Source organism: Rhea pennata, chromosome Z (assembly GCF_028389875.1).
Source record: "Rhea pennata isolate bPtePen1 chromosome Z, bPtePen1.pri, whole genome shotgun sequence".
Taxonomy (NCBI): domain Eukaryota; kingdom Metazoa; phylum Chordata; class Aves; order Rheiformes; family Rheidae; genus Rhea; species Rhea pennata.
Genome location: NC_084702.1, coordinates 21,393,193 through 21,408,554, shown reverse-complemented (window position 1 = coordinate 21,408,554; position 15,362 = coordinate 21,393,193). Strand labels below are relative to the sequence as shown.

General features: G+C 37.9%; 1 protein-coding gene across 1 annotated transcript in view; it reads right to left on the bottom strand.

Moving 5' to 3' along the window:
* CNTLN (centlein) overlaps window positions 1-15,362 on the bottom strand; it is a 202,298-nt gene that overhangs the window by 138,380 nt on the left and 48,556 nt on the right. The window contains exon 6 of the mRNA XM_062599459.1: window positions 7,893-8,030. Within this exon, the coding sequence (XP_062455443.1) occupies window positions 7,893-8,030 (138 nt within the window). The remainder of the gene's footprint in view (window positions 1-7,892; window positions 8,031-15,362) is intronic.

The window sequence follows — 15,362 nt, the reverse complement described above, 5'->3', positions numbered from 1 at the left end:
CCAGCATGTCCTAATGCACAGGTTTATTCCTCTTTGAGTCCAGAACTTGGCACTTCCCTTTGTTGAACTTCATGTTGTTCCTCTCTGCCCATTTCTCCAACCTGTCAAGGTCCTCTAAATGGCAGCACAACTCTCTAGTATATCAGCCACTCCTGCTAATTTTGTATCAACGGACTTGCAGAGGGTGCACTCTGTCTCATCATCCATACCACTGATGAATAAGTTGAACAGCATTGGACCCACTATTGACCACTGGGATACACCGGTAGTGACTAGCCTCCAACTAGACTCTGTGCCACTGATCATAAGCCTTAAAAGCTCTGCTGTTTAGCCAGTGTTCAATCTACCTCACTGTCTGATCATCTAGCCCAAACTCTATGCTTTCTTCACCTCCATCTTTACTGGTAAAATCAGCCTTCAGCAATTCCAGACCCCACCCTGAGACCAGTGGGAAGTCTAGAGCAAGGAAGACAGCCTTAGCAGAGGAGGATTAGTTTAGTGAGCATTTAAATAGATGGGACAAACACAAGTCCCATCTGCCCATGGGTTCTGATGGGCACAAGTGCTGAGGGAGTTGGCTTGATGTCATTGTAAGGTCACTCTAAATTCTCTTTGAAATGTCATGATGATTGAGGGAGGTTCAAAGAGACAGGGCAAAAGCATTTGTCACTCCAAGATCTTCAAGGAAGAGGACCTGGAGAACCACAGGCCAGTCAACCTCACCTCAGTCCCCGGAAAGAAAATGGAGCAAATAATCCTGGAAACTTTTTCCAATCACATAAAGGACAAGAAGGTGACTAGAAGAAGTCAGCATGGATGTACAACAGGGAAACCATGCTTAATCAACCTAGTAGCTTCCTCTGATGATATTACTGGCTCAGTGGATGAACAGACAGCAGTGCATGTTGTTTATCTTGATTACAGTAAGGCTTTCAACAATGTCTCCTGTAACATCTTCACAAATTGATGAAGTATAGCCTAGACCTGTGGGCAGTAAGGTGGACTGAAAACTGGCTGAACTGCTAGGCTCTGAAGTTTGTGATAAGCAGCATTAAGTCCAACTGGAAGCCAATCACTACAGGTGTACCCCATGGGTCGACAGTGGGTCCAATTCTGTTCAACTTACTTATTAATGATCCGGACAACGGAGTGAAATTAGCCTTTAGCAAGTCTGCAGGTAATTGGGAGAAGCAGCTGATACAACAGAGGCCTATGCTGTCAAGCATCAGAACCTCAACAGTACCCTCAGAAGTTCAGCAAAGGGAAATGCCAAGTCCTTCACTTAGGAAGGAATAGCCCCATGCACCAGAACATGCTGGGGGCCTACCAGAGAACAACTTTGAGGAGACCAAGGCATCCAGGTGGACAAGGTGAAACACAAGCTAGCAGTGTGACCTTACATCAAAGAAGGCCAACAGCCTCCTGGGCTACATTAGGCTGAGGGTTGCCAGTAGTTCAAGGGAGATTATGTTTTCCCTCTGCTTAGCACTGATGAGACCATATCTGAAGTGCTGGGTCCAGTTATAGGTTCCTCAGTACACGGGAGATGTGGACATAAATGAAGACAACTGATGGACACAAAGATGGCTAAGGGACTGAAGCACCTGACATACAAGGAAAAGCTCTGAAAGCTGGGACTATTCAGTCTGGAGGACAGAAGACTCAGGGGAGATCTCATCCATGTATATAAACAGCCAACGCAGTAATAATCTTCCCAATGGTACTCAGTGAAAACGGACACAAACTGAAAACCAGGATACTCTAAAGGTAAGAAAAAAACGTTTTTACTGTAAGGATGATCAAATATTGGTTATACACAAGGGTAGTGCAATCTCCATCTTTTCACGTGTTCAAAACACAAGTGCACACCATCCTGGGACACTTTCTTTAGCTGACCCTACAACATTATAAGAAAAAAAAAAAAAAAAAAAAAAAAAAAAAAAAAGTTAAGCACCAAAATCAGTGCTACACATGTAGGTTTTTCTCAAGTGAAAATAGAGGAATAGAACTAAATCATTTTAGTCATAAATGTAAGTTTACAATAGGATCAGTGTGCTTGGCTTTAAATATTACAAGCATTTTTTTAAATTGCTTCCTCATGACCATTTTGGAATTAAAAGAAATTCTTTAAATTTCTTCTTTAAATTGGGAGCAAACATGGAAATCTGATCATATACACAGCCAAAGAATTCTGGCTGCTGACCTGAAGTTAAACCACTATGGGGTTTTTTTGATTTTTTTGTTTTACATACAAACATTTAAACGAAAAATTACGAAAAATTAACATCTGACCTCGTACAATGTTGCTGAGGAAAGCTGAAACTGAACAAACTTTTTAATTTAAGAAAAATTCAAAAGAAAATCTCAAAAGATTTTGGGGTATGTTTAATAAATTATTTTGAATTATGTATATACACACATCATAAACTTGAAGGATAAAGGAGTATTTTTGATACTGGTCTTTCCTAGAATTAGTTTTAGGAAACTCCAGTGAATGTCATACCTTTTCTTTCTTCTGATGATGATTTATTTTTTCTATGTCTATTGATTTGTTTTGTATTCAGAAGCCAAATAATACTGATACCCTTAGAGTAATCCTTTTATTTATTTATTTAAATGAGCTACACGCCTATATTCTGGCTATTGCTTTTTATAACTTTGTGAAAAACTTAGAAGAATGCGAGGGTAAGAAAAAAGTCATTGAGAAAGGAAGAAATAAAGTAGATTCTAATTAGTTCAGTCCAGAAAGAACTGCTTACCAGTACAAACTTGGAGATAATATCTGAACAGGTTAGATGCTATGAATGTAATATAGGTCCTCATTCAAGTCTAGGACTCAGAAATCCAGTATATTTTAAATACTGTAGCATATTGATGCCAGCAATTATATCCAAATAAAAACAGTGAAGATGTCACAATGCTAAAGCAAAGCCATAAATAAACCTATTGTGAAATTGTTTTTAAATATCTAATTTACTTTTGCAGAAGACCGTTCCAGATTAAAATCTGATTGTGAAGTCCTGTACAAAGAACTGTTGTACAAATAGATCACAAGGACATTTCTAGAAGAAGCTTTCAAATTAAATCATAACAAGCTATCTAATGACTTACCACCACTGCAATTACACATACAGAATGTCTTTAACCTAGATTATAAAGAAAACATACGGAAGATCTACATATTTGACCAGATTCAAGCAATATTTTTTACTTAGGAAGGCCAGATTTGTCAAGAGCACGTATGCTCAGAAAATTTTTTAAAATGTATTTTACATCATGTTTTAACTGATATACAAAAAAGTCCTTTGGATCAACCCAAAAAAGCTTTTCTGGGTAAGGGTGAATTACATACATATTAAACCATACACAGCTGGATTCATATTTTTATTTCTGTCACACTCAGTTCTGAGTTCTGTAAAACAGGACCACACATTTCCTCTGGAGCCTTAACAAGCTATACAGGTTGGACCTCCTGCAACTAGCTGGGACCATGAGTAGGGAAATCCTTACTACTGCCAAGGCATGGAGAAGTCAGATAATGAGTAAAACATTAGCTATTACTTCTTGTTTTCAAATTACTTGCCAAATTTGAGTTTCATTGATCTTTAATGCTCACTCAACCTGTATATAAACTCAACTGTTTGGCTGCTTTCCAGTACACTTCTATTTAAATATTTGACATGATTACAGAGAACTCTGGAGGAGCCTGAGCTGGAAGAAGCAGCTGAGATAGAGCCTACTTCTCACTGTAGGGGAATGTAGTACTTAATACTTAATAGGATTACTTTTCAGTCTATGTTAGTACCTAGACTGCAGTATTTATTAATAGATTTAGATTTTAATAGATTTTTTAATAGATCTCATTTTTTAAATAGATTAATACCAAGTTTCAGAAATCTTTAAAAGGGACATGAAGGAGTCACACTGACTATCATCTAGCTGTGAACGGGGTCTTCACAACAAAGAACATGTCTCAGAATCACAGAATAGTTGTGGCTGGAAGGCACCTCTGCAGATCAGCTGGTCCAACCTCCCTGCTCAGAGTCATCAAGTTAGGTTTGAGTATCTCCAAGGATGGAGACTCCACAACCTCTTTAGGCAACCCATTCCTGTGTTTGGTCACTCTCACAGGGAAAAAGCATCCATCAGTGTTTTCACAAACCACTGACTGAGTGCTGGGCCCCCACTACTTTGCTAGATTCAGGAATTAAATATTTGGAAGAATATATAAAAACAAGATTTTCCTAGCAGCAGAAAGGGCCAGCAAGCAGAAGAAATGCTAGCTGACACAGCAGAAGGATGTAGGACAGCTGCACACAACCACTGTGTAATGATACAAGTATGCTTTAAAATGAGGAACCTTAGGTACCAGAAACAGATTTGTTCCAGTAGTAAAAAAAGGAGATTATCTATATTCCTTGTGCTCTTCACAGGTAGACTGCTGAGGTACCTAAGCTAGCTCCTTTAGAAACATGGATCTTTTGTCAAACAATAAAGAAGCTACATGAAGATACTACAAATAGGTTTGCAGTATAACTCAGGGAGAGAACTTGTGCTGGAGTAACTATTTTATATTAATACTACTGTTTAGGGTAGAGATAGCTCAATTATTTGATGAATATCAATACTGAATACAGCAAACCACACATCTCTGAGTAAAGAAGGCCTTATCCATTTTATGGTTAGCGTTCCATGAGAGCTCTGTGCCAGTGAGGGATACTGTGCATTGAACAGCAAGCATAAAGCTTTAAATACGGACATTTAGCATAATTTTAAAACAAAAGTCACAAAAAAATTCATTGGAATTGTTTTTGTGAGGTAAACAAAAAGATTTTCTTGGCTTCAAGAATAGGAGAATCCTTTCCATAAAGGCTACCGGGGATTCTGAACAGATCCAGAAAATCTGCACTCAATATGAGCATGAAAAAAAAAAAAAAAAATCCAAAGAAGATGCATTTGGCGCTGCTTTGGGGATCCGAAATTAAACCCAGTGAGAAAAAAAGCACTTTGCAAAAATAATGCCAACAAAGAAAGGTGGCAGCTTCTTGAAGACATCTGCCATACAGGATGGATCCCTCCAGTCTCCTCCCCAAAATATTTTTTCCAGACATCTTAGAAGATTCGTTTTCCAACCTAAGAGGCAAACAGAAGCTTGTGATAGTCTTCTACTGACACTGGTGCTACTTTTAAAACATCTGCTGTTCTGTGGGACCACAGTTGGAGCAGAACTGACTACTCCAAAATTTCAGTAACTGTTAATTTTCTGGAACAGACTGGCACTTGGAGAAAACAGTTTTCTTAGCAACTACAGACATAGTTACTACTTAAATAAACAAAATTCTTGCTAACAAACTAATGAACTTGCAGAACTGAGCAAGAAGTTACAACCTCCCATGGAACAGAGCACCAGAGAGTATGCATCTAGACCCTTAGAGTTTCTTTTCTAATTGATTTGAGAATCTAAAAAGAATTCTAGCAATTATTCTTCAGTTATATACATTTCTGCTACAAGAGAATATCTTCTGTTTTCCTACATCTGCCTATAAGATAGTGAAAGAAAAAAAAGCCAGATTCCTTCCTTTCTTCCTTCAGAGCACATTCCTAAAACTTATTAGTATGTATTGTGTTTACAGTATCAGACTGTTTAGTATTAGAGTGTGGTCTGTGGTTAAAGAGAGGGGGGAGGGGGAAGGGGACAGCAGAGGGGACAGAGATTTGCTGACCAGAGCAGTCTGTCATTTTTAGCAGCAAAAGCTTGAAGTAGATGATGGAAGAGTAGAGGTACTAAGGGAGAGAAGGTATTTTCTGTACTACTTATATAAGAATTTTCTACCACAGTAGAAGTAAAAATGAATATTCAATGTAGTATTTTCATAAGATGAAATTTCAACTAAGGCTAATTGAACACTATTTCATCAGTTAAAAAAAAAAAAACTAACAACAAAATATTGCAATCACAACATCAAGAGATTCAAGATTCAAGACTAGTTATTTTGACTTTTTAAATTAAGAACCAAAAGAAAATCAGTCTTATCTATGTACTGATACACCTGTACATTATATATATTTTCATTTTTACAACATCGGACATGGAAAAATTCCAGTAATCTGCACTAAAAAAATATAAACTGTTTTAAATTCTTAGTTTGTATGTTGTTGAAATTGCTGTCTGAAACCAAGTTCTATACCATATGATTAACCTGGCATAAGCCCTTTATAAAAAAAAATAGAAAATTCAACACGGAACTTGTAGCCAAAGACAGTTCATTGAGATAGATTAGTAGACACTGAATGATGATTAGATGGATTAAATGTATATATACATCTAATATGACAAGTATAAGTCATGTACTTCTGATGTGGAAAAAACACTATTAGTCACCATGATACCAATTTAATTTTAAGAATGAAAAGACTTGAGCACACAGCAAAACACATATTGATCTGCTTGTTGAAGTTTAATGTTTTTCATTAATTTGGAAGGTTGCTTGTATGGAGGAGCAAACAAAGAGTTCAGACACTTCAAAATTGGTATATTTTATAACTTTTTGTTACCTCTACTTCAGACACTATTTTTGAAAAGGTAATTTCTTTACTCACACATTTAAACAAGATCCAAGTGTAACAAACACTAAGAGGCTGCTTTGCAATGGGTAGCAAACCATGGATTTTGAGAAATTGTAAGTTCATTTGGCCAACTCAGTCTACAGAATCATGAAATGCAATTAGTAAATAATTTTGCAAACCTTGATTAACTGACTTTAAAAATGCCCTTTTCATCCTCCCTAGCCCAGTCACTCACATAAAGCCTACTGGTCTGCTAATGAATTTTACAATTCCAACAACTGTTTCTTTTAATAAAACATTCAATTAAACTGTATCTATTTTTATTGACATATAAGATCCCAATTTTTTATAGATTTTGAAAATAGAAATAACTAGAAATCATTTTTCCAGTAGAGATTTCAACAAATACAAAAAACATAGATCAGAGGTAAAACAAAGATCACGTATTTAGCTTTTTTTCTCAAAAGGCAAAAACTGACTCTTCCCAGTAAAAGTAGCTACGCTTGGAAAGCAGTGTATTCATGGCAGAGAACTCTAGTGCATTATTACATTTGACTGCAACATCACCCCAACTGTAGCTTCAAAAACAAGTACATTCTGAGGAAGGGAATATTATTTGTCTAACACAGATATACACTACAGTACATGTAGTGATATACACTATATACAGCTCTAAAACTATTAAGCAGCAAAGATTAGCCCATTTCTTGACAATCCACTTAAAGTTACTGATTATCTTCTCCCATTATTGTAATTTTGATGACTTCAGTAGCCTAGTCAATACATATAATGCATTCCACACTTTTCCATGCACTTCTTTTACATGTCCTACATATGCTGCAATAATCTTCCAAATTCAGTATAAGAAAAAGATTTGTGAAATCTAATATAAAGTTTAAATCACTTTATTTTAAACTTTTAGCACAGGCCTAATAAATTCCTGATGACTTGTAAGGCTTGACTAATTAAAATATCAAAGCTAAGCTTGAAATTTTTCTAAGTTTAGGACATTTAGCCTCTCCAATTACTTGCTTCTGTTATTACTGGTATTTTTTGACTCTCTGACCCAATGCTAATTAATTTTTAATTCATATTCCATCTTTAAAAATGGTAATAATGAATTGGTAAGAAGCAAAACATATCAGAGACAGCCTGCATAAACTCACACCTACCAACAGGCAGATAGAAGTTTCACACTTTGGCAAACAGAATGGGATGAAAACATATTGCTTCACAAGAATATCTCTAACATAAGATAAAACTTTCCAAGTGGAGCGAACCTTTTTGAGAAGATTTGGAATTACAGATAAATAAGTATGAAATACTTGCCTTGCTCTAGTCATATCATAATCCTTTTGGGAGAGTTCTTCCTGCTTCACAGCTAACTGAGATGATAAGTTACTGCATTTACTGTACAACTCTTTCATTTGTTCTCTTGCCTCTGTTAAATCAGTTTCCAAATTCTGCAAGAAAGCATTTGAAATACATTGAAGGCAACATAAAAGGAGTTCAAATCTTTTGCATGCACTATGTATACATGCAGATGAACACCTACTTGCATACACATCCACACATCTATTGCTAAGTAAATATATTTATGTATTTCTGATTGTGTGTGCAACTGTGTATACATATGAAACAAATACTAAATCTCAGACAAATGCTATGTCCTATTTTGTGCAGCTATTTATTCCTTACCATAAAACCTGTTCCTTACTTCGTTTGTTGCATATCAAAGGAGAAGCCTCAATCAAATCTTTGAAGAGCAAAAGTAAGCTACCTGACTATTGATTAAATTCTACAAAAAGATTTAAACATAACAAACCTTATTCTCCTAAAATTGCATAATTTCATATATGAAATAAGAATTATGGCTAAAGATTTATTTTTGAGATACAGTACTACAGAAAGCATCTGTTTTCACATTTGTAATTGAAGAAAAATGGTAGGCAAGAAAAAGCTTCTGGGAATGCTCACTGAAAAAAACGTAAACAAGCAATATTTTGCCTTTTACAGCAAGTAAAAGTGAGCAATGTGTGCAAGTATTTCTGGGAAATAGGATAGTAAGCCAGCTTACCCAATCAAGGCTTAGATGTTTCTATATAGTGACGTTATCAGAATTCTTTCAGGGTTTAGCAGCCTAGAGCAATAGTACCTCAGTCCTTCAGCAGCTTTGTGCTACTATTCTTTCAGAATGTTTTGAGGAGAACAGGAAGGGCTTCGTCAAACACATCAGCAGCAAGACGAGCACTCCGGAAAATGTGGGCCCACTACTGAATGAGTCGGGGGCCCTGGTGACAAGGGATACAGAGAAGGCAGAATTACTGAATGCCGCCTTTGCTTCAGTCTTCACTGCTAAGGGCAGCCCTCAGGAATCCCACACACTGGAGACAAGAGAGAGAGTCTGCAGAAAAGACAACTTTCCTTTGGTTGAGGAGAATAGGATTAGAGATCTTCTGCGCAATGATAGACATTCACAAATCCATAGGCCCAGATGGGATGCACCCACAGGTAGTGGGGGAGATAGCGGATGCTGTTGCCAGGCCACTCTCCACCATCTTTGAAAGGTCCTGGAGAACTGGAGAGGTGCCTGAGGACTAGAAGAAAGCCAGTGTCTCTCCAGTCTTCAGAAAGGGCAAGAAGGAGGACCCAGGCAACTACAGGCTGCTCAGCCTCACCTCCATCCCTGGAAAGGTGATGGAACAGCTCGTCCTGGACGTCATCTCCAGACATATGGAGGAAAAGAAGGTGATCAGGAGGAGTCCGTATGGATTCACCAAGGCAAAATCACGCTTAAGCAATCTGATAGACTTCTATGATGGAGTGACTGGCTGGGTAGATGAGAGAGAATATCAGTCGATGTTGTGTACCTTGACTTCAGCAAGGCTTTTGACACTGTCTACCAGAACATTCTCCTAGATAAGCTCTGGAAGTGTGGGTTAGACGAGTCGGTAGTGAGGAGGATTGAGAACTGGCTGAAAGGCAGAGCTCAGAGGGTCATCATCAGTGGCACAGAGTCCAGTTGGAGGCCTGTGGCTAGCAGTGTCCCCCAAGGATCAGTACTCGGGCCAGTCCTGTTGAACTTACTCATCAATGACCTGGATGAAGGGACAGAGTGCCTCCTCAGCAAGTTGGCTGAGGATACCAAGCTGGGAGGAGTGGCTGATACACCCAAGGGCTGTTCTGCCATTCAGAGAGACCTGGACAGGCTGGAGAGATGGGTGGAGAGGAACCTCCTGAGGTTCAACAAGGGCAGGTGCAGGGTCCTCCACCTAGGGAGGAATAATCCCATGCACCAGTACAGGCTGGGGGCTGACCTACTGGAAAGCAGCTGTGCAGAGAAGGACCTAGGAGTGCTGGTGGATGACAAGTTGATCATGAGCCGGCAATGTGCCCTGGCAGCCAAGAAGGCCAATAGTCTCCTGGGGTATATTAGGAAGAGTGTTGCCAGCAGGTCAAGGGAGGTGATCCTGCCCCTCTACTCAGCCCTGGTGAGGCCTCATCTCGAGTACTGTGTCCAGTTCTGGGCTCCCCACTACAAGCGAGACATGGAGCAGTAGCTCCATGGAGAGTCCAGCGAAGCGCTACAAAGATGATGCAGAGGGCTGGAGAAACAGCTGTGAGAACTGGCCTGTTTAGCCTGGGGAAGACTGAGGGGGTATCTTACCAGTGTCTGTAAGTACCTGAAGGGAGGGTGTCAGGTGGACGGGGACAAACTCTTTTCAGCTGTCCCATGTGACAGGACAAGAGGCAATGGGCAAAAGTTGAACCACTAGAAGTTCTGCCTGACCGTGAGGGGGAATTTCTTCCCTGAGAGAGTGACAGAGCACTGGCACAGGTTGCTCAGAGAGGTTGTGGAGTCTCCTTCTCTGGAGATATTCAAGGCCTGCCTGGATGCAACCCTGTCTAACATGCTCTAGGTGACCCTGCTGGAGTGGAGGGGGTTGGACTAGATGATCTCCAGAGGTCCCTCCCAACCTTACCAATTCTATCATTCTATGAAATACAGCACTACCTAAAGCAGAGTTTCAGAAGTTGGAAGTTTCTGCTCTTAGACCTACTTTGGTATCATCACTCAGACAAAAATCACTTGTTCACTCTGAGGCAAATAATTCAGGCTACATCATCAGTAGACATCCTGGATGTCATCATGGTAGGACAGTGATGATGACTACTGATATCTGATGACTGGTAGGACAGTGTCACATTTATTGCCAATGGGATATTACGTTTCTCCTCCATTTGAGCAGAAACTTGGTGAAAGAAATAACAAAAAGCATATTTTTCTCTTTCAGCATAGATGCCTCAAATATTGAAGGTATTAAAACATTTTTGGAGTTGAAAGGTAAATAATGAATTGTTTTTAAAATAGCACAAAATTATGTTACAATATTTGGACATAAGATGTATACTACAAGCAAATTGTTTCAATTTTGACAAGAATCATCATTTCCTGTTAATATTAGTACTTTACATTTTGGGAAACAACACAATTCATGAATGAATAAAGTAGAACCATTTGTTTCATGATAAATCTCAGTTTACATACTCAGTGTACCTGACTGATGAGTCATCATTTGATCTTGAAGACTGGGTAACAAAATCTACTTTTCCCAGACAACAAAAAATTTCAGAATGGCAGTAGACAGATCATTCTGTCAATACAAAAATGTTGTATAGACATTGACAAAAGTTAACAAAAATTTTAACAGTTCACATTTTCTGTGAATAAATTCTATTCACATTTCCTTCAGCGCATACTAAAAAATTGTAGAAGCTTTTCTTGGTACAGATTTTACCAATGATGGTCTTATCAATGCTGAAATTCTCAAAATTCATTGCAGAGTAAGGTACAAAGAAAAGACAACAAATAGTTTTGTCACCAGTGCTGCTGTATATAAATTCATAAGATGGCAGAAATTAAAATTGTCATCTAGTGGGTTATTCTAAACCTAAAATTTGTAACGTCAGGTTTTGATTTCAGATAACTAAATTAATCTGACAAAGGTTAGCTCTCCTGGAAATCAGAAGCACTACTGAAAGGGTGAAACAAGGTAAGAAGCGGTGCATGGATTGATGATTTATACAAGTAACTTGTACATTGAAATAACATACAATGAAATATTCAATGGAATTTATGCATCCTTCAGGAATTTAAGATTATGAAATCTCATCTTCATTTTTTTTTTAGTTGTGTGGAATTTATTAATTTTTACAATTAATATAGCAGAGAAAATAGCTTCCTCATGCAATGGGCAGATTGTAAAAACTTGCTAAATACAAACTCTCTAAAAGGTGATTTTCAAATTAATTTCAGTTTTACATATAGACAGTTTAGAATTTGATCTTTTAAAAATCCTGAAATATACTTAAGATACTTACTATTTAAAATATAGTAAGTTGAAACTTCTGAAAATTTGCTTATACATTTTAGGGAAAAGGAATGCATATGTGAGAGAAAAATAAAAGATATATCATTAAATGATATGTTTTTTTAAAACAGTTACTGAAAGTGCAGCATGAAAAATAAAACTATTTTTAGATTTTAGATTTTGCTCCTTAGTATTTCCATCCATGAAAAGTGCTAGTTAAATTAAGATGAACAGCAAAATAAGAATTGAGGGCAAAACATTACAGAAATATTTTAATCACTTCAAGACTAAAACCTATAAATTCCAGAAATTCAGAAGTGAATTTAAAAGCACTCCAAACATGAAAAGTGTAACACATATACAAGGCATAGTAGTATTATGAAATCAGTGCAAATTAGTATTAAATTTTTTGTTTCCATTGCTTCAAAAGAAAAGCTTTCACTTTTAAACATTTTAACTTTATTTTCATGTTTTCTTTGTGACGTATTGCTACCGAGTCTAGAGTATTTTTTTTCAACTTTTTGTCTACTAGTAAATCATTTTGCTGTGCAGCTAAAATTTCAGGCTCTTCTTGACAGAGAAAGAACTGCTTCTCAAATTGCTACATTTTAAAGGAGAACAACCATTTATATTGCTTTAGAAATTCTATCTTCAGACATTAGGTACTTTAAAAAGTACTTTACCAACTAGAAAACAATAAATCAGTAAGCAATTCTACTGTCTTTTAGAGCTACTTAAAATCTGCCATTCTGCCAGTTTTTGTATCTACATACATAGCCTTTTCTGACTGAGTGGGTTTGTGAAAATATACTACATCTTTTGTACTATTGAACACACACCTTAAATAAAGTCCCTTTTCCACCCATGGCAGTGCCAAACTTGTATCAGCTTACATCCCTAATTCACTCTTAACTATCGACACATATCCATGCATATGGCGGCAGATTATCAGCTCTTCAACTTGCAGACCTTCGGGAGCTACAGAAAGCTGAAAAAAGCCCTGGGAAGCAAAGGATAAGACCTACTTGAAGGTTGAAAGCAAGCATCATGGAAGCCTAGTGTTAGATATTTTTCACTGTTTATTATTTATACGAAGGCTAATCATAAAATATGGCTAATAAAAGTGGTTATTACATCAGCTCTCTTCCTGCTAATACATCTCATTAGAATTTAGACTAACAACAAATCCTTAATGTCTTCCAAATGTTCAGTAAACAGGCAATCTATCTATAATAGTGTTTCTTTCTGTATTTAAGCAAGTTGGATTTTATAATCCAATTCAGGTTGTAGTAGGCTTGGAAACAACTGCTCAAGTGACACTTCACAGAAAATCCTGATAAAATGAGCTAGTAGAACTTCAGTTTATTATCTGAACAGAGGACCATTTGTTCAAAAGGAAACAGTGACACATATCCCTTGGAGAATCTGTGATATCTAATCTGATGTTTTTATCATCTAAAACATTTTAAAATAATGTTGATGTATTTTACATTCATAAGGTTTGATTTTCACTTTTCCAGGGATATAGCAGACTAAATTGAATAGGTTCTGTATCCATCATCATCTACAAAATTGTTAAAAAGCTTTTGTTAATGAAAACAATGTATAAAAAGAGATTCTAATGACTCCCAAACTTCAGGCTGAAAGGCAGAACCAGCTTTCAGAAGGGGATAAAATTTCTAAACCTTTATAGAACACTTATGTAGAATGCTATCCCTTTTTAACAATCACTGAAAAAAAAAACACCACAAAGCAATGATACTATTATTAAATTTACTCATAAATTACTATTAAAAAGTATTTAAAGACATACTATATTGGTCCATAGCAGATAACCTACAGCCCAATATACTGTACTGTGACAATCTTGTATTTGACCTCTGAGGATAAGGCTATTAATTTCTATGTTGCTTATAAGTCATCTTTTAAAAGTCATCTGGCACCTGATATTGATTCTGGAGAACATCTAGTAACAGAAATGGGGAAAGTCAGGAACAGAGAGAGAAACTCAAACTTTAAGCAAACATTTCAAGTAGTATACATATAAAAATAGTATTGGACTACAAAAGTAACAAATTTCTGTATGTTTTTATGAATGCTTATTTTATCAAATATTGATCAAAAAACATATTCCTGCTCCCTAAAGGTCACATATAACATGTAAGTCACATAGATTATATTTATAATATGCTTTTCAAACCTTAAAATAGTCTTGTGAGGCAACGTACTTTGCCTAATTCTGTCCAACAGCAAAAGGTAGAAGTCACTTGTCTAACAGAAAGGGAAGGAAACGCACCCATCCGCACCACCTCTCCCAAAAAACAGGCAAAAGCTCTCGCTTCAGGCACACTGATCCACAGACTCAGGTGGGCTGGGACCTTGGGAGGCCGCTGGTGCAAAACACTGCCCCTATCAGGAGTAGCTACGGGACAGCCCAGGTGATGCCAGGGCAGGCATCTAGGTATCTACCAGCCCTGTCTGCAGCTCCCTGCAACCATCGCTGCTCCTGGTCAGCTGGGCTCCCACCCCACCACCGCCACTGCCTACCCCACCGCTTCCCACCCCAGCTCAGCCTGGCCCTGGCTGCAGCCTCAGCCTCATTAAGATTCTCTTTGGTGCATCTCTGCCGAGACCCTGCAGACAGCAGTTCTGCCCGCCAGCGTATCAAACCAGCCTCCTCCAAGTTGGTGTCAGCTACAAACTTGACGAGCATGCCCTCAGTCCCCTCCTGTAGGCCACTGAGACAGATGTGAAAGAGCATGGCTCCCAGGAGAAACTCTGTGATACCTTACTTGTTACCAGCCTGCAGGTAGAGTACAATCCGTTAATCCATCCCCTACTCTGAACCCAACTGTCCAGGCAGTTTTTAAATATATCCACTAACGGATATATTTAAATATGTCCGCACACTCATGCAAATGTTACATTCTAATTTGGGTACAAAAATACTGTATGAGAGTGTCAAGCATCTTGCAAGAGTTGAGATATACGACATCCCCTCCTAGTCCACAAATCATTTTAGGCAATCAGGTTCATCAGGCACAGCTGACCCTCAGTAAATCTCCATCTGATTGTTCTCAATTGCCTTTTCCTTTATATGCTCAGAAATGGCTTTTAAAGGGACTTTCTCTATGATTTTTCCCAGGATCTGAAGTAAGGCTGACCAGTCATTATTCCCTGGAACAGTCCTTTGGCCTTCTCTGGAGACTGGTGCAGTATTTGCTTTTCTCTAGTCACCAGAAAGCTTCTCGATCACCGTATCACATAGATGACAGCAGCTTCAAAGTGACATCAGTCAGTTCTCAGCAACCTTGGATGGTTAGTTGGTCCCACTGCCTTAAACAAGCTCTCTCAGGTAATCCAACTCATACACTGCTGGTATTTCTCCTTTGTCAATCCTACCTCTAGACACAAAGGCTTGGA